The 19313-nt window shown below is 38.4% G+C and overlaps 1 protein-coding gene across 1 annotated transcript in view; it reads left to right on the top strand.

The window, feature by feature from the left end:
* PPARG (peroxisome proliferator activated receptor gamma) overlaps window positions 1-19313 on the top strand; it is a 57419-nt gene that overhangs the window by 27295 nt on the left and 10811 nt on the right. The window contains exons 2-5 of the mRNA XM_084269470.1: window positions 6396-6623; window positions 8308-8477; window positions 10186-10324; window positions 17956-18155. Of these exons, the coding sequence (XP_084125596.1) occupies window positions 6404-6623; window positions 8308-8477; window positions 10186-10324; window positions 17956-18155 (729 nt within the window). The 5' untranslated portion in view covers window positions 6396-6403. The remainder of the gene's footprint in view (window positions 1-6395; window positions 6624-8307; window positions 8478-10185; window positions 10325-17955; window positions 18156-19313) is intronic.

The following is a 19313-nucleotide window of genomic DNA, read 5'->3' as shown; positions in this document are numbered from 1 at the left end:
AAATGGACTGTGACCAAAAGCTTTGAGTCAGTTTGAAATACAGGGAAAAATTCACATACTTTGATTCATCTAAAGCAAAATTGCCTTTATTTTATTTGAATGATGTGTGTTTAAAGTCTGTTATAATGACAGATACTTTGAATGAAAATACATAATTTTCATGATGTATTAATGATTAATTTGATAAAACTAAGCCTAAAGCTTTTTTGCACTCAGAAATAATAAGGAATATTAAAAAAATGTGGAGTAATGCTATCCATGTGTGTGAACAATATATTTTCACTGCCCAAGTTGAACTGAGACAAAAGTCTAAGTAGTAGCTTTTCTTGCTTCCCCACATACCCCAGAAAAGGTAAAAGCAGTAAGATGAAGCAATTTTCTCTAAATATCCAGAAGGGCAATGGATGGGACAAAGAGATACCATTTTTCTGAGTCTTCCTAGAACTGACAGCCATCTCCACTTCCCAGAGACATCAGCCAATTCCTTTCTGAACACTGTGTATCACCAGACCCTATGCCTCACATTTAGGACCCGAAAACAACTCTGATGAAAATGTTGGCTTGAACTACTTGTCCATTGCCACACAGAATTTCTGTGTCAGAGGCAATGAAAGAACAGAGTTATTGAAAGGGCAACGCAATCATTTCATCACAAGACTGTCCTTTCTCTTCTTGTGGTCCTTTGGCAGCATTGTCTTCTAAAAGATCGATGAAGGATTTTAATTCAGTTGATGTGGTTCTGTCATTTAGGGTAGATGTGTCTTTACAAGATACATAAAGCATTTTATTTCTCCTCTAAAGTAGATAAATTTTAAAAATGGGGATTTGAAGCTGACCCTTCACCATCTCTAAATTTAATTTCTTAAAAGCTAAGGACGGTTGTGTGATCTTCACCAGCTTACACAGGACATCATTTCATAGATGGTCTGAGCCCACTTTAAATTAATAGGCAAAAGTCCCATTAATTTCTGGAGCACTAGCATGTGACTTTACTTGATGTATTTATACATGAGATGAAATTCAAACTATTCCATGAAATATGTTTTAATTAAACCAAACAAAACCCAGTATTTACATCGTGTATGTATGTGTCTGTATTTATACCTGTCCATGGAGTATAGTTATACCATCGCTCTGATTTTTAGTAATGTTACAAAGCTGAGATGCTTTAACTGTTGTTTTTTTCCTTCTAATTTTCTGTAACTCCTTTGAGGTTAGGATGTTCTGGTTGCTTCATTAAATACCTCTAGGGTCGTCTTTTGGTAGTTTTGTCTGGAAAGAGCGTGTCTAGAATGTAGTGCAACAGGCCTTTCAGGTTAACTGAGCACAGGTAGTGTTTATGGTAAAGAATAGCTTGTGATCCAAGATGTTTTTCATACCATGGCAATCTATTTTATGTTTTCCCCAATATAAAAAAATGCACTGGATAACATTCTTAGGAAGGGGAAATCAATTCTAATTACAATTGCTACTACATGGGGTAAGGTGACTAACGCTGTGATAGTTGTCACAGTCCTCACCAGGTTAACTACCTGTGAGCTGCAACTCTGGCCGATGGTCGATACATACGTGTATCGGATGAGTTCATGTGCCTTCTCATACTTCCTTGTAGATAAGAGCTTGCAATTGGCTCTGTGAGATTAAATACAAGTAAAGGGAGTTGTAAGGACTAGTTTCGTATCTCAATGTTATCTCAACAGCATTCTCTTGTTCACTTCTGGTCTTTTTGCTCATTGAACGTGAAATCATATTCAGTTGTCTTTACATGAACAGCATCTCTGCTCCCATCCTGCGCCATCTCTTGCTGGCTGGGAATGACTTTTGTGCATGAAAATATTTTTAGCCAATGTTACTTATGTTTTTATTTCTGGATGCCACATAAGCATGTGGGAGTTTTATGAAAGAATTCTGGAGTAGTCTGATGATTGGACTTACGCTTTGGATGACTTGGTGGGTTTGGACGTTTTAAAAAGCCATGTGAGGACTAGAATTAATTTATAGGTCTTTTGGAGGAAAATGTTGGCATTCATCTTTCATGGGAAGGGAAAAAGTAAAATTACACAGCAGAAATCAAGTAAAGGTACATGCAAAATAGAAATATTTGTAAACTATTAAACATAGGAACAATTTTTGCCTTTAATTTTGAATAATGCAAGAATAGAACTAGCAGATTAGAGGTTTTCTTAATGCTAGTGTTTATAAAATGAAGTGAGCTGAACAGTAAAATTAATTTTGTTTCCAGTGTAATAGAAAACTTTATTAAATTGAGCAGGATATCCATAATTTGACAAAGACTTATCAGTCATAGGATAACTGACAGCTAGCTATAGAAATGCTGTAATACGTGTCTTGTTAGCCAGATGCAGAGAGAGAAGCACAAACCAGCTGTCTTGTGACGAGTTTGACCTTACATATACTTATAACACAGAATCTATCACACTGACATCTTCAAGTTTCCAATATCAACTTTGAATTTATTGGCATGTTTGAAAAATAGATATTGATCGGTTTATCTTTGCCCCTGGTCATGTTGCTGCCTTTCTGGGTTGTTTGGTTTAAAAAAAATATACATGCTTAATGAAAGTCAAACATTTTAGTCCTTTAATTGTCACAAAATACAGTAAGAAAATAATCCTTTACCACTTTTTTTTTTTTGCTTAGACATCATAGTGAGTAGTAGAAATATAGTCCTGGGAAAGCACAGCATTTGCTTTATGCAGCAATGAGGCAAGCCAAACTTAAGCAGAAGCTGCCTGGTCTCCATTTCTCCCCTGGAGATGCGCACACACACACACAGAAACACCCCTCGTACTGCCTTGCGGTGCTGCTGCTGGGCAGTGTTAATCCCTCAGAAGAGGGGTGTGTTCCTTGATGCTGAGGCCTGAGATGCAAAATGTGTCTCCACTGTGGTTGGGTTAAAAGTCTGGGTTCAGGCTAGACTGGGAATGGAAGTGAAGATTGTGTAAATTAGAGAGCTGTGGCTGTGTCAATTCATATTCACAGTAAAGCCAAAGTTCACCCTTTTCAGTGGAAGGGAAGCAGTAAAATGTGTACATGCGAACCTGTTGTAGTGCAGAGCGAATCCAATCCATGTGAGGTACTTCTCCTTAAACACAAGGCTTCAGATACTGCACTTTGGTGTACGTGTACAGGTGTAGTATCATGGCTGGGTACCTTTGTGGAGAACTTAGACAAAGTTCTGAACAATTTAAGGATGGTTCAGAACTAAAAGTAGACCTTTTTCATAGTGGAACAATTCAGCAAAGCCTTTTAGCTGCCTGAAGATCAGAAGAGGTGATACGGCTTGTCATGGGATGTTAACCTCTGGAAGGGGTGGAGTTTATAGGGCTTTTCTGAAAGAATCGTAAATGGCTGCTGATTCCAGTTTTTATTATCTCAGAGCAGAAATACGAGTAGCATAAAAGGGAATTGCTTTGTGACCTGCAGTAGCTGATAGGTGCACCCACAATTCCTTGTTTTTCTTTTCAGTGTAATCTTCTTTTTATTTCCTCTATTCCCTGCATACAGAATGTATGTGCGAAGTGAACAGATGCATAGAAAAACCCCAAACAAACAGGAAGGAAAAAACAGCAGGCAGTAAACATAACCCCTCATATGAAGTGATTGTTAAATGACATTAGTTTTAATATTTTTATTTTGCTGCTTCTAGAACCTACTAAAAATCAAAAACATCACAGCTCTAGGCTCAAAATGCTTTTACCGTGGTAGAAACTGTGTTGGCATTATTGTTAGACTTTGCTGTAACAAGTGAGCAGTGCTGCAAACAGAAAATTCCTGCTAAGGCATTACTGTACCCTCTTAGCTTTGGGAGTTTGGGCCTAGCAAGCCAAGCCTCAGGCCCTTGTGCTCACCTGAGCCTAAGCTGTAGGATGCCTGTCTGTTGTGAATTTCATGCATGCTCTGTGTTATAATCATTCAGCAGTTTCACAGAATTACTCCTGCTATATAATTGAATTCTCCAAAACATCAGAGTCATTCGCTGTGGTGTGAAGTGAAATACAGACTACCATTAACTTGCCATGTTTTGCTAACTGAAGTCTTGTAAATGGGAAATAGGCAGTGCTAACACCTCCAGACTGTGAAGGTAGTTTTGGAGAGGTTTTATGGATGATGCAGGAAAGCTGCTTGATTTTTAACATCTGCTTTGCGTGTAATACAAAAATTGAGATCAGTGGCAAGTGATTAAGTATCTCTATAAGTGAGTGACTTAGGCTTGCACTTGCCTCTAAGAGTGTACTCAAGCCTCTTCAGCTGCCACTCTGGCACAAGGGGAGGTGTCTGTGCAAGTGCCCCTGATGACATGGCTGCCTGCAGTTGTTCCCTGGGCACACAGTAACCTCATGGCCTGATCAGCCATATTGAGTCTGATGAACTTGGGCTACAAACAGGCCCATGCCTGCAGGCATCCTCCTTCTTCACCCTCGAGGCAGCCCTCCAGGTACAGAGCGGGTGTAACTATCAATGTCACTTGCTGAAAGGAATATGAGACAATGTTTAAATTTTGGATGTCTGTTGATTTTATTTTTTTTAATGATGTGTCTGGTTAATTACAGAAATAGACCCTTAAGGAGAAGTCAGTTCTATTTTATTGCTCTATTTGGAAATCTAAGTAAGATGGTGTTGCTGGCCAGGGGTTTGCAATTCATGCTTACAGAAAAATCAATGACTTGTAAGATACCATAGAACAGTGAAGCACTACGCCAACCTATGATGTACTTTCAAAAGCTAATACTCACTACTGGCAGTTAGAAATTCTGTTATTATCTTGTAGACAGATCTTAATTTCATTGATGACACCATGAGACTACATCCCACCCAATGGCTGAACTCTTTGGGAAGGTAGATGGCTGGCTGACGGTCAGTCAGGGTTGCCAATGGTCCTCCCTTAAACACTGCTTTAAAGGACTCTCTCGGTCATGTAGTAATAGAAGGAGCAGTATGTAGGAGCTATAGGCTTCCCTTACGCTCTACTAGAGGCAGCATGTGTGTTGTGCAGCAGAGCATACAGTAGCATCTCTTTTGTTCCCACTGCACTGAGAATTTCTTACCTGGATTTTAAAAGTAAGAAAGATGTTTTACAGCCTTTGCTGACAGTGGTCAAGGTAGAAGAACTAGAGGGTTGTGCTGTGAGTCCTAAAAGGTGGAAGACTGATGGTGACTTTCTTGAGGAAGAGATCTGTAACCGTTTCTAGCCATGGCCAGCTTAGCACTTCAGCCTAGGTGATGGGGGGACAGTCACTGTGTGACTTACCCATAGGCCTGCCAAAACAAAGGATGGTCTCAATACTGTAGAGCTGATCTGTTCCACTATAGTCATTTTCCAACAAGAGCTTGGACAGTGTAACAGAGTACTTCTGATTCAATGCAGATCAAATCAAATTTCCTGTTATCTAGAGGTTAAAGGCTGCTTACTTGACTGGGTCTAAAGTCCACACTAAACAGCCAAAGTGACCAAGTTCCATAACTTCTTTTCTATTTTTAGATTAGATTGTTCTTTTTATAAATAATGGAAAATTAAAGACAGATCCTAGCTATAAAACTGTGTTTTACATATGCTGGTACTCACTTTTAAAAAACATGTTTAAATCAAGGAATTTGGTTCATCAAGCTGTCTGAAGAAGTTGTGAAAACACATGGTTTATCTCAATCTAAATTCACATGATTTGCTGAAGATTTTTGCAGATTGAGGCTTTTTATTTGTTTACTACTTTCAAGATCTGCATAAATACATAGGGAATTTGGAAAGCCATAAATTATATTTCCTTGAGCCTTGGATTTAAGACTCTGGAATAAAACTTTTGACTCTTGAATGATTAATGATTTCAACTATTTTTGGTTATTTAGAGGAAAAAACATTATTAACTACTTTTTTTTAAAAAAATAAAAATCCCTAAGTTTTTCAGACACATGGGAAGAATGAGGATTAGAATTTGCAGAACTGAAAAAGTAATTCTGGAAGACTTCTACTTCTATTCATATGCATGCTCTTGAGAGGTGCAATTAGTCAGTGTTATCTCTCAAAAAAAGGAGATTTCCACCACCCGCCCCAGTTATGCTGCTTTAATTTTGCATCATTGGGTTTTTAAGCACTTTTTAATGACTTGTATGCTTGTTTAAGCACACATGTTCTATAAAATATACAATAAACATGCAATTGTATTTAATCTGGCCATTCATAATTATTCAGATGGTTGTTTTTCCCATGTATATGATGATAGATAGAGCCTCAACATTGTGCTAAAACCTACACCTGGTCGTGAGCTTGTGTCTCAACCCTTTGGGCATGAGGTAACTGGACCTCAGCATGGGCCTGAACTCGTTACAGAGATAACTAACTTCTTTTTAAATGTCTCCTTTTTTTTGTTTGTTTTCAGGGATTACAATGGTTGACACAGAAATGCCATTTTGGCCCATTAATTTTGGCATAAGTCCAGTGGATCTGTCGGCAATGGATGATCATGCACATTCCTTTGACATAAAGCCATTTACCACTGTTGACTTCTCAAGCATTTCTTCACCGCACTATGAAGATATTCCTCTTGCAAGAACTGATCAGACAAACATTGATTATAAATATGATATCAAGTTCCAGGATTGCCAAAGTATGTATTTAATTATTTTTGATGTTTCCTTCATGTTCCTATTTACTTCATTCTCTGGGCAGTGTCCTATCAGCAAAAGGATTTGGAAGTATTCAGATGACTAAATGCTGGTATCCTGTGCCATCAGACATGTCCACAAGATATTCTTTCAGGGCAGATGGAAAAGATAGAATACATATAATGGACCTTCACCCTCCCTGAGCAGCAGTGGGGAGATTAGGCAAGGTATCATAAAGCACCTCAACTCACAGGAAACACTTTTCATTCAGCACATGAACCCCACTGTATGTTTCTGAAACCTCCAATCTCCTATTGATAGATCTTGTGTCTAAATTGTCCTCTGAAGGTCTATGCACACAATTCAGAATAAACATCCTGGACGTTAAAAAATTCCCCAGCATACATAGCATATTAATAATTAACATGCATAGCTTTTAAGTTCCTACAACAGCCTAAGAAACTGATGGAGTTAGAAATACTGGCTACACCTGAGTCGCAACGTTGGTACAACCTCACCAGAGTTCCTAATTCAGGCATAACCTTGAAGCTTGACGGGCCAGTAGTGTTTACATACTATGAAAAATGCTGCTCCTTTGCCAATTAGTGTTTGAAAAAATAGATGGAACTCTCCTTTCAAGAAAGGAGGTGACCTAGGCTTAAACAGGTGGTTACTGCATTCCTGCTCGAAGTCAGAATGCAAAGTTGCGGTGCCTGGAACTTTTTTAAAGATCTGCTTAGCCTACTTATATCTGACGTCCCTTTGGTTTCTAGCAATCTGCACAGGAATTCTTTCAGGGAATTCTTGGTAGGAAAACTGTGGTATTTGATTTTGGTTTTGCAGCATAGCGGGTGCTGTACCTCTGGGTTACTTATTAAATAAATTAAAAGACATTTTTCCAGCTAATAATTTATTTTTCTTTTAATTAGAAATGTCCATGACACTTTAACAAGCTAGAGAGTGCAGTAGTGCTTAGTCAGGGTAAAGCCGTTTTGTCTTCACCAAGGTAATTTTCCACTTTTCTTTTTTTCCTAGTTTATATAGGAACTAGTTGATTTAATGATATCATATTTGGTTGTTTGAGATTGTTGAAAAATACAAATTGCTCTCTTAATTAGAAACTTTCAGAAGAGAAAATGCATCTCTAAACTGCACACAAAGTTGAACAGTGTTCCCCAGGAGAGAGCTACATTTCTTTAACTATCGTGTTGTGTTATCCAATATAAATATCACCCAATGATATATTATTCAATGTAGTGGTCTATTAGGTACGTAAATATTTTTTTAGATTAAACTAGATACTCCAGTCCATCTCTCTGCAGTAGTTCTGACCATGTTAAAGTAATACAGCTAGGTTAGGTACTGAGTAAGGCCTTTCAACTAAGAGTCTCTGCATGTAAATTTTTAATATCCCTGTCTTCAGATCACTCCACACTACAGAGCTGAAAACTGGATCTGTAATGCACTTGCCACATCAGAATCTGCCTCTTCGAAGTTTTTAGCCCATATACTGCCAGTGAAACAGCAGCTTGCAGCTCACACCCCTTCACATCCTTTTTTCACTCCTCAGTTTGTGTTCTGAAGCAGGCTGTGTTTACTGGGATCACTTGTGATTACTCATTGCTGCTGCAGCTTCTTCTGCGTACTTAATTAAACCTTTATCATTTAAATCTTCTCCATACACAGATGCAATCAAAATGGAGCCTCCTTCGCCACCTTATTTTTCAGAAAAGGTTCAGTTGTACAACAAACCTCACGAGGAGTCTTCCAACTCCCTCATGGCTATAGAATGCCGCGTGTGTGGGGACAAGGCCTCTGGATTTCATTACGGGGTGCACGCATGCGAGGGCTGCAAGGTAAGCTGTCACCAGGGTTGTTTTTGAGAAGGTTTGATGCTGCTGCCATCTGAATGGTCACTTGATAAGCCCAGAGACCTGGGCTTTTGAAAAAAAAAATAGGCTTGGGTCTATAAGTAAATTGTTCCACACGTACTTTATGGCTTAACTAGCAGGATTATTTGAAAATATAATTTCCTTTTTTTATTACCTTACTGCTCTACTGGGCTTTTTTGTGCATTTCTCCTCCTTCTGTCAGTTATGCAATTACAGTTCGTTACAGTTGTCTTGGAGGTCACTTGCAGAGCCTGAATTCATGGAACGCAGCAAGAGCAGACTCAGCCAGCTCCAGAGCTCAATACCAGCAAGTTAAAATTCAAGCTCTCTTATTCTGATCGATTCAAGTTTCTTTACCCAATTCATACGTTTCTAGGTGACTACAGGAAAGTCTAATGGTATAATTCTCTGAATGAGGCTTTCTGCTTTAAAATTCCACTGTTTTTTTTTCTATGTCAATGATAGCTGCTGTTCAAAACTAATATAAAGGACAAAAGGATGGTGTAAAAATTGGCCATCCTCGACAATGAGGAAGAAACACGTAAAAATTGGCCATCCTCGACAATGAGGAAGAAACACCAGAGAAAGGAACTAATAATAATAAACTGAGTTCAAAGACAAATATTACAGAGTTTATTATGAATTTCCCAGCTTCTCTACTTTCAATTTCTTGAGGAATACAACTAAAGATGCAATGCAAAGCTTAAATAAAAGTTGTGGCACTGAATTAGGAACACAAATGAAGTACTAAGTGTGCTGTTAATTACTTAAATCGCAGTGAATTTTATAAAGAAGAGCTGGCACTATGCTTTTGTTGTTGTTTGCTGTGAGGAAAAACTGCTACAAGGAATAAATGATGATAAATTTGGATAAACTTTATTAATCTATTATGAGAGATCTGTGAAAGCATCTTTAAAGTGTTAAAAGTTTATGGATGTGCATTTCCATAATGATTTCTGTCTTTCTAATACTTGGTAAGACTTCTGTGCAGTAATTGCTGTGTTTGGCACCAAGGGTTTGGATTTTTCATGTGCCAATGTACTTCACAAACTTGTAATATCCAAACAATGGAGATAAGTGTAAAAATAAAACAACTTAAAACCCAGAAATAAACATTGCAAAGTTAGTTCAGCTCTGTGCAAAACCAAAGAAGTACTCAGGCTCAAAATAGAAAATAAATACATGAAATGGAATAAAGAAATACTTAGTTGGGAAAGAAAATTAAAACAAAACCAGGTAGCTCATGACCTTGTTTATTTACTTGAGATCAGTCTGCTCCTGGCAGAATGTTTGGTTTGTTGTGATGTTTTCTACATTGGTAGGGAACTTTAAATTTTGCAAATGTGATGTTCACTCTGTAACAAATTTTGTCATGAGCAGCGGCCTTAAACCCCACTGATTCCCATAAGCTTCCCCAGATATTTGAGAGTTTTACCTCTCACAGTAGGTTGAAAATGCCTAATGAGATTGGAGCCGGAGCACGCTGATAAGCAGATGGTACATTGGAATCTACGTCCAGATGTGGGTCTCCTAGGAAGGAGACCTGTCTGACCCAGAGTTAGGCCCTCTGAGTATACAGAAGCGGGGCAGGGGTTTGTATGTATAGAGAAGTAAGACGAGGGCTCTGGTGGCTTCATGCATCCTCTTACACATGCTCTTACCTTCACTCCAGGGCTTCTTTCGAAGAACGATCAGGTTAAAGCTGATTTACGACCGGTGTGATCTGAATTGCCGCATCCATAAGAAAAGCAGGAATAAATGTCAGTACTGCAGGTTTCAGAAGTGCCTCGCCGTTGGGATGTCACATAACGGTAAGTGCGCGTGGCGTGTTACAAACATCTGAAAAGCAACACGAAACATCAGTGTGGTTTCTGAATGTGCTGCTTTAACATCTAGAATCTGCTGTTTCTTCACAGTGGGCAGTTTAGAAATGTGTATCAGAGATCACCTCTCGGTTTAGGAGACTGTGTGTATGTTTGGAGATTGTTTTCAATATAAAAAATCAGGTAGAAATCTGCACATATTGAAATAGTACATACTATAAGTTGGGTTTACTCTCCAACTTTCTTACTCATTGCTCTGTTGGTTGTTCTTCCTGAATATACCCTAGTGTAATTGTTGGTTTTCAGTTCATTGTCTTATTTTCTTTTGCATAATATAGCTCAATATCCCTTGGATGGAAAACTCCTATATCAATAAAACTCAATACCCTAAGTGGAAAACTAAATTTAATGATGAGAAATGGACTAGAGAATTTACTGAAGCTTTTGTGAATAGTAGCAACTTGAATGTGATGTCAGACACTTCCTGAGGACTGTTAGCATCGCTAATTAGCACTTCCCCAGACTAGAACACAATAGTCTAAATGAATGGACCTGACCCTGCACTGTTTTAAAAAAACTGTCCTCCTCCTTCCTAGGAGACCCACATCTGGGCATAGACTCCGATGTGTGGTAAGTAGGATGTGGTGTTTCTTAGCATGCCCGTTCAGCTGTCTGCCTCCCATCGTTCAGTGTGCATAGCTGTGGTTCCTGTGTCCTGTGTCCCGCCTGACCTCTGCACCACGCAGAAGGTGGCTGTCCCCTCCCAACTGTAAACTGTTGAGTGTGTTGTAGTCTGAGATTGCAAAGGTGTTTGCAGTTGTGTACGGTTCTGTGGTTGCTGCCTTCACAGTAAGCAAGCAGATGGCATTAAGCCTATGGTGACACTCTTCTGCATAGAATTTAGAAGAAAGTCCCTCTGAACTCTTGAATTAACATATCAATTCATGTGGAAATACTTACTTGTGAGTGTTTGGACAGAAAGACACAATGAAGATTCTTTGCTGCCTTGCTTTGGCAAAGTTGAGCAAAAACAGGAATTAAATGTCATAACATAGAGACTTATGTAATTCTAAGGGTAAAGAATTGCAAGCATGACTGGGAAAATAATTTCTCTGTGGTTTTTTTAGAACTTTCATTATTTTCAATATAAAAAATGAGTGTACCGTCCCCAGGAGGAAAGCTTAACTGTGGTTTGCAAAGTTAATACATGCACTGAATGTAAATTGGTATGGGAAATGTTTTGCTAATAGAAAATATGGTTTTCAAGTTCCTGGGATGCAACAGTAACACTTAAAAATAAACCTGATTTTGAAATGCTACTGTGGGTATTTTTATAGTAATTCAGGAGGTTTTATTATTATTATTTTCAAGGTACATGCCAAATTCTCTCATAACCTAGCAACACGGTTTCCAATTATGTCAGTGTGAACCATGTGCAGTTCTATCAAGAAGGGGAAGGCCAAGACCATTCTCTTAGGCTTAGTAACATAAAGAGCCCAAGAAATGTCCTTTGTGTGAACATTTACCTGCCCTTTCTTCCTGTTCATCCCCTGCCGAGGCAGGAGCTGTGGCACCAGGAGGGGCCATGGTTATGGCCATCAGGGGACGTGTAGAGAGGAGGGGGAAAGGGCAAAGCTATTTGTCCTAGGGCTTGAAGGAACATTTGGTCTCACCATGAGCTCACCCAACAGGGCATTAGTAGTGCTCATGTTCACAGACTGCCTTCTGCATTTGCCTTTCTTGCCCACTCTGTTTACGTTACATTGCATGAAACACCACCCTCATTCCTCCATTGTTTATAAACAAAAATATAAAAAACACCTGAATTTCACCTTTGAAGACACCAGCCAATATAAAGGAGCATTCTGAAATGTACACTGGACGTTCTGAGTGAGACCAAGATAATTTTTTTGTTACAACTACAGATTAACGTTTGTCCATTTGAGTAATAAAATTATATGAATTTTAAATGCCTGGAATCAGAATACAAATGATTTGTGCCTGAGGCTTCCAATCTACGCTTGTCTCTGCATAGATATTATTGCAGAATGAATAGGGCACTTAGAAAACCAGGGAATGCATAGAGACACTTAGCACTACAGCCACATTTTTTCACATATAAATGCTGCATACCAGTTGGCTGAAGGTTAAAAAAGACAGTAGTGTTCTCATGCTTTGAATATTGTTTTTCTTTTCTTCTCTAGTCACAGTTCTGCTCTGTATTTAACCCCTAATGGCCTAGATTTTATTCTGAAGTACCACTAACAGATGCTTGGTTCTCTTACTTTAGAAATTTCATTAATCTTTTTCTCTTCTACTGAAAATACTATTCTATAAACCCAACTCTTGTAATGGGAAAGAGAGCACATTTGGCAATGTGTCTTTGTTGTCCATCCTGGGAGCAGTGAATTGCTTGATCTGAGCATATGCCTCCAGTAAACTCAGACAGGTATCTGCCCTGGCTCTATCACGTGTTTTCTGGTGTAAAAAGCTGTGTTTAGAGTCTATTTGGGGACTCATTTATGCTCAAAAAAAAAAAAAAAATCCATCCTCTAGAAAAGCAGAAGAGTGCTATACAGGATAGCCTGTAAGCAACCGTCAACTCTCCAAGCCATAACATGTGTCACAAGGATAAGCATTCTAGCTTTTCCACAGAGAGGTGAAGAATACAATGTAGCATGTCGTGTCTCACTCACTATGTCACTACTGGGTTTGTATCACTGGCATTTGGAGAATACTGTAAATGCAAGTAAATAAATACCTGCCAAAGGAGAGGGAGAGATCAGGCGTTCCGGCTGCCAGCACGTGCCCAAACTTGCACAGCCTTGTATGACTGTGGAAGCAACTGCAGTCTGACCCCCTTCCACCCATGCAGCATGAGCAGCGAGACGTGTTTCCAGATCACTTACACTAGCTCACTGCCTTGTCACTGCCCTTCCTGCCCCATGGATCCTGCTTTGATCCACTTCTCAGGCTCCCAGCAGATAATGAAGCTGGGCCTGCTGTGAGGGTAGACAGAGGAGAGAGGAGATGGAGTAGCAAGGATGATAAGTGGTCCAGGGAAATAGAAGGCAAGCCCAGGGTCACAGCAGGGTGGAGGAGAGAGAAGCAGAAAAGGGATGCCACCCATCCTTTAAATTTTCCTCAGCTACCAGAAATGCTGTGAGCTCTTACCGACCCTATGAACTCTCCTTTTTCCACCCTAACCTCTGTAAGTATCCCTCCTACTTCTCTCACTCAAAGCCCCACTTTCCAAATTCCTTCTGTAAACCTCCTGGTGCCTGACCTCTTCCCAACATTTGTCTCAGTCCCTTGAAAATGGCAATAACCTCTCCAAAAGGAAACAACTGGGCTACTACCACAAAACTGACTTTTGCTGCAATGCTAATGAGCATTGAATGGAATCTCCTGCAACTGGTATTTTTTTACAATATATCTATTTTTTTTAAAATTAAAAACTCCCCTTTTGCCTATCAAATATAGAAATGTTTGATTCACAACTCTCCAACTTCATTATTTTTGGGTCCTGATCACCTTATGTCTAGGAAACATTATTCTCATAATTAATGAATTACATCAGAAATTTTCCAATTCATGTATTTGCACGAATCAGGGACAAGGTTTAGAAGTGTACTATGAAAGATCTACTGTGTGCAAGTCTGATATTACGGTGGCAGACAAGAAGATACACCCTAAGGATTTGTATAGTACAAAACCCAGTAAGCTCCTTTCCATTCTTCATGGGCAGTTCAGGTATTGAGACAACATGGTCCTATCTGCTGCTATCGGCAGCGTGGTTCTGCTGGACTGACAGCCACGTGATCTGCTGGCAATCCTGCACCAGGGGGTTGTCACACCAATGGCGGGTGCAGGAGATAACCCCGCTATACCGCTTTGATTAGCTAATCAGCTTGTGCATTCTTTGATAACAACGGGTAGTTTGGACTGATTTGACACTGATGTAATAGCTTTCTGTGCTATGAGTAAGCTGTGTTTGTTGTAGCTAACTCAATTCTGAATGCAGCATGCAAGCATTCAAGAGAAGTAATTAATACTTACAATCTAGTTTACTATATAAAAACTGTACAAATGCTCAAACACATGGACAAAAAAACCCCTAAATCTGATTCTCACAAGGAAGAGTACTGCAAATAGCAAAGAAATAAAGAGGATTTGGACATTAGAGCACTTTTCCTGCAAAGATCTCAAAGCACTTTTCAGGAAAATAAGTATTGCCATCACAAAAATAAATGATAAGCTAAAGAAGGCATCTACTCTAGAACTAGTAATTGCAAATGAAATATTAATAATCTAATGAGCTCCAGTGCAATCTGCAAATTAATGGAAATAATTGAGCATTAGAAGCACTAGGGCTTATAACACATGCTTATTTTGCAAGGACAGTTTGGTTTCCTGTGTTGGGGATAGATAAGCATGACAGAAATGTGGTTCTGGAACATCCTTGGTCAATCTTATTTTCCATTATTTAAATTTTTTAAGTTGTCTTTTATTATAAATTCCACACCAATGTTATTGTAAACTTTTACCAGAGAGAACCATCAACAATATGTTGTTTAGCAATACCAAACTGCTAGCATAAGTACTGTCATTTACTTTCCAAGAGACTCTTGGACAGAAGACAAGAGACTGCACAGAAATCAGGGTATGGGATAAGGGGCCTATTTAGAAAACATGGTATACCTACTATGCTGTCATTTTATCCTCAAAACTGAAAGTAAGCCTATCTTACACTGGCAGTCTCACTGCAACAGCAGATAGGTACTGTTATGTGGGTAACTGTCCTAAGTTTTACAAAAGAAACTCTCCCACTCAGTTTTGGAATACTCACTTGAAAAAGCAGGCTATAGTATTCACCCGTGGAGGAATTTCTAGCAAGATGTTTGTTACCAGTCTGGCTTCTGTGCTTTAAAAGAACAGGCAGTTTTTAAAATCCCTGATCTTTTCAATAACATCTCTGCATTCAGCAATTCAGTTTCAGTGGCCAGTGTCATAGGTGGTATATAAACTGTGGTATTTCATTGAGAATGTTCCAGTAAATGCTTGATTAAAGGCAAGGTGGGGGGCACGGGGGGAGGTGCAAAAAAGAAAATAAACCCCTGCTGGTTTTAATGCCTTGGGCAAGATTATAAAGTATTTTAGATATAAGTCAATATTAAAACATAGGAATAGGAAGCAATATAGCATCACACACACACACACACACTTTTTTTAATCCCTTGTTTGTAAAAACATCCTTGATGAAAAGGAAGCTTATGCCAGACAGATTCTAGATGACAAACTTCCTTCTGCAAACCCCAACTCTCGAGAGCAGCCCCACAACAGAATCACATCTCATACTAGTGTGCTGTCAGGCTCCCTTTCCATAAGGCTTAGAATTAGTATAGAATGATAGAATTCACATCAGGCTGTTAAATTATGCGTTTCTGCTGTAAACATATTGTAAAGATACGATATACAACGTTATAAATGTATTCCATATATCAAAATATTTTACAACTAGGTTTTATCATAACACATTTTTCTGGCCCAAAGCACCTAGTGATGTCTCTCTGAGGACATACTCCTTAGGGTTCCTGAGTATTTCTTACTATGCATTGAGTAGTCTTCAGGCTGTAATAAATGCACTCCATATATTTCTGGAAATGAGTGACTTTTTTATAGCTATGGGCAGCTCTGATCTCTCTTTTATTAAGTCCTATGTATGTGGCTAATATTTGCCTTGCTTTCTTTCCAGCTTAAAAGCTCCACTGTAATAGTCTGAGAAGTCTTGCTTGACCTCACTTAGGTCTACACTGTGAAAATTCTTCCTCATTTAAAAAAACAGAAATTAAAAATGGTGAGGAGTTGAATTTGTGGCAAGAACCCAATCAGAAGCATCAAATATCACAAGATTTTTTTTCCATTGGTGAAGCTCTTGCAAAATGCAGATTTTAAAATTACAGAAATTAATCATAAAACATAATGCTATGAACTCTTTGTTTGCTGACACATTTTTATGAATCACTAATTTCACCATATGATCATCCATTCACATTACTTCTGTAAGAATGACGTCAGTCTCTTCCAGCCGTTGTAGTGCATATAAATTAATGTGCTGTGTCCCTGCAAGCTGTTATTAGTAGCTGTTTAAAAACACTTAGTGCATCCCCCTGAGACGGGAAAAAATTATATATGCTGTGGGAGATATGATCCCAATCAAATGCCAGTTGACCTTTATTCAAAATTTCCCATATAAAAAATCATAAACAAGAGACATTTTCAGGGGAAAAAACTACATTAATTTGTACCTGTTGAACTAGGTTTCCTGCCATGGTGATTTTTATTCTGACAGGTTAAATCTAAGAATACCCAAGCAAATATGAAATATACAGCATGCTTCATTCAGCAACATGTGTGCTGAAAGAGAAATGAGCACAGTTGTAAAAATAAACAGCTTTATTTCTACAGACATGAAATAAGAGAACTGAACAATGAACATAATATATGACAAATGCTTTTAACTGGGTTTTGGACACAATTATTTATTTGTGTCCCTCAGCACACTGCAAGCATCCTTGTGAAAGGAAAGTGTCTGGGCATTTCCAACCTAAGCATCCCTAGTATAATCATTTGTGTGTATGATCTTAACAGCACCTTTATCCAGGGGAGATAATAACTGCTGAAAAAATATTTGCAATATTTGTATTATTTCCTCTTAAGGCCAAAGTGGAAGCCTTTATTTCTTCCTTCTGTTCTTTGTTTTAATGCTCTTTTGCACTGTTTTGTTTGTGTAAAATAAAATAAATTCTGTTTGCTGATTTATTATATGATAAATCAATCTTCATCTTGATGGCTCATTGGAAATATTTTCCTTGTTCATCTCTGTATGAGTAAGCAGTGTCTTGGATACTAAGCATGTAAAAGCAGAAAGTTTACAGCCTGCCCTATGTTGGTATCGAGCAATTTTGAGATCGTATGACTGGGCAGAACCGTCTCTTGTTCTTTCAGTACTGCATGCACACAGAGTTACCATGAAGATCCCAGCCTTTTCTGACTTCTTTATCCCTTGCACAACCTTCTCTCTCATTCCTTGGTTCTTCTGGTAGCATTTTCTAGCACTTGCTGCATTAAGTTCTGTGGAACAACTTAGGAATTTATTCCTGCAAGGCATGCAAGTGTTTTGTTTCTAAACAAATGAAGAATCTGAGATCCATATGGTGATTTGCCTGCAACAATTCAAGGCTGAACAGTGGTTCCTACCCTAAGCCAACAGAATTTTAATAACTTCTTTACATTTTATTTAGCTTGGAGGTAGACTCAGAGGTTTTCATCAACTCAGGTGAGCTGACAATGGTTTTGCATTTCCAAGCAAGATAGTGTAATCTTACAGTTTGGGTACACAAACAATTTCCTCCTTGAGAGTTGTTTGTTTGCATTTCTTTGAAGCATTTCAGCTGTTTGCCTATATTACTGGGGAAAATCATCTTTCTCTTACTTGCCTGAGTAAAGTTTTAGTAAAAATTCGAAGAGCTCATAACAAAAGGTGACATAAAAAGCTATGAATATGTGCTTTTTGAGGTGCAACTGTAGCTGTAGTAATTGCTTGTCATCTTCTTCAGCCATCAGGTTTGGGCGAATGCCACAAGCGGAGAAGGAGAAGCTGTTGGCAGAGATTTCCAGCGACATCGACCAGTTAAACCCTGAATCTGCTGATCTCCGAGCACTTGCCAAGCATTTGTATGACTCATACATAAAGTCCTTCCCTCTGACCAAAGCCAAGGCGAGGGCGATCTTGACAGGAAAGACGACAGACAAATCAGTTAGTTCCCTCTGTTGTGTTTCTTTTTTCTTTCTTTGAGTAAATGATTTACACATTGACAACACATCTTTTTAAAAAAAAAAAAAAAAACCACAACTTTGCTGTTGGCAGTTACATATTTCAAGCTGTGTCTGAAACACAGGAAATGTTTTTAGATAGGATAAGTAAACATTATTTGAAAAAACTCCCAAGTTCACCTAATAAAATACTTGAAACCAGGACAAGAATTTGAAGGTCATCTTAACCTTTTTGTATTCTCTGATCCACTCTTCCCGTTTTCCTTCTCCTTCACCAGAGGTTATCTTCCACACTATCTGTTTAAGGTGGCTATCTAGCTGTCAGGAATTGGTTGGAATATATACATAATATAGCCCATTATCACTGCACATTATCAGCACTACCTGTACCCAAAGGAATACTGTTTTTTCTGAAGTGTCAGATGATTTCCAGGACCCACACCATCGCTAGCCTTAACTATGGTGCTTATCCTTATGATGCTCTGATGACTTCTTGCATTTAGCTGGGTTATCTTGGACCAGATCAGTATCCTGTGCTGGAAAAAAATTTGAAATTTTGAATTTTAGGAGAATGTGACAGAAAATCTTTGAAAGTAAGGAACAGAGATATGTATATTTGTGGGTTTCTTTAGAAATGTCACTGGTAATATATAACAATCTTCTCTATCAGTGAGGAGGAGGATAAATAAGATCTGATATTTATGATGGGGGTTTTTTTTAATACCTACTGAGGAAAATATCTGACTCTTACTTTGATATATTTTCTAGAATGATTGGCAAAAATTTCATTGTCAGGAATACAACACAGGCTGTATTTTATTTTCTGTAAGAATTTCAAAGTCAGGAAGGATTTTGGAGAGTTTTAATCTTCTTCATTTAAAGGAAGATAAAATGATAACTTAAATATTGTCCCTAATTTGGTTGTACCACTCATACATAAACTTCAGATATGGTGGTCACTTATAGTTTGAGTAACTTTTCTTCTGGAGAGGTTAAATTATGAGCTGGCATAGTGTGTTTATTCTGAAGAAAGCTGGTGCACTAAGTCCACTTGAGGGTCATTGATTTTTCTAACTATTTCCTCAGTTCTCTCTCTCTCAGAAGATAGGTTACTGGGACAGAATTAATACAGCACTTGGGG

This window comes from Gallinula chloropus, assembly GCF_964237585.1.
Source record: "Gallinula chloropus genome assembly, chromosome: 12".
NCBI classification, from domain to species: domain Eukaryota; kingdom Metazoa; phylum Chordata; class Aves; order Gruiformes; family Rallidae; genus Gallinula; species Gallinula chloropus.
This window is presented reverse-complemented; position numbering and strand designations above follow the sequence as displayed.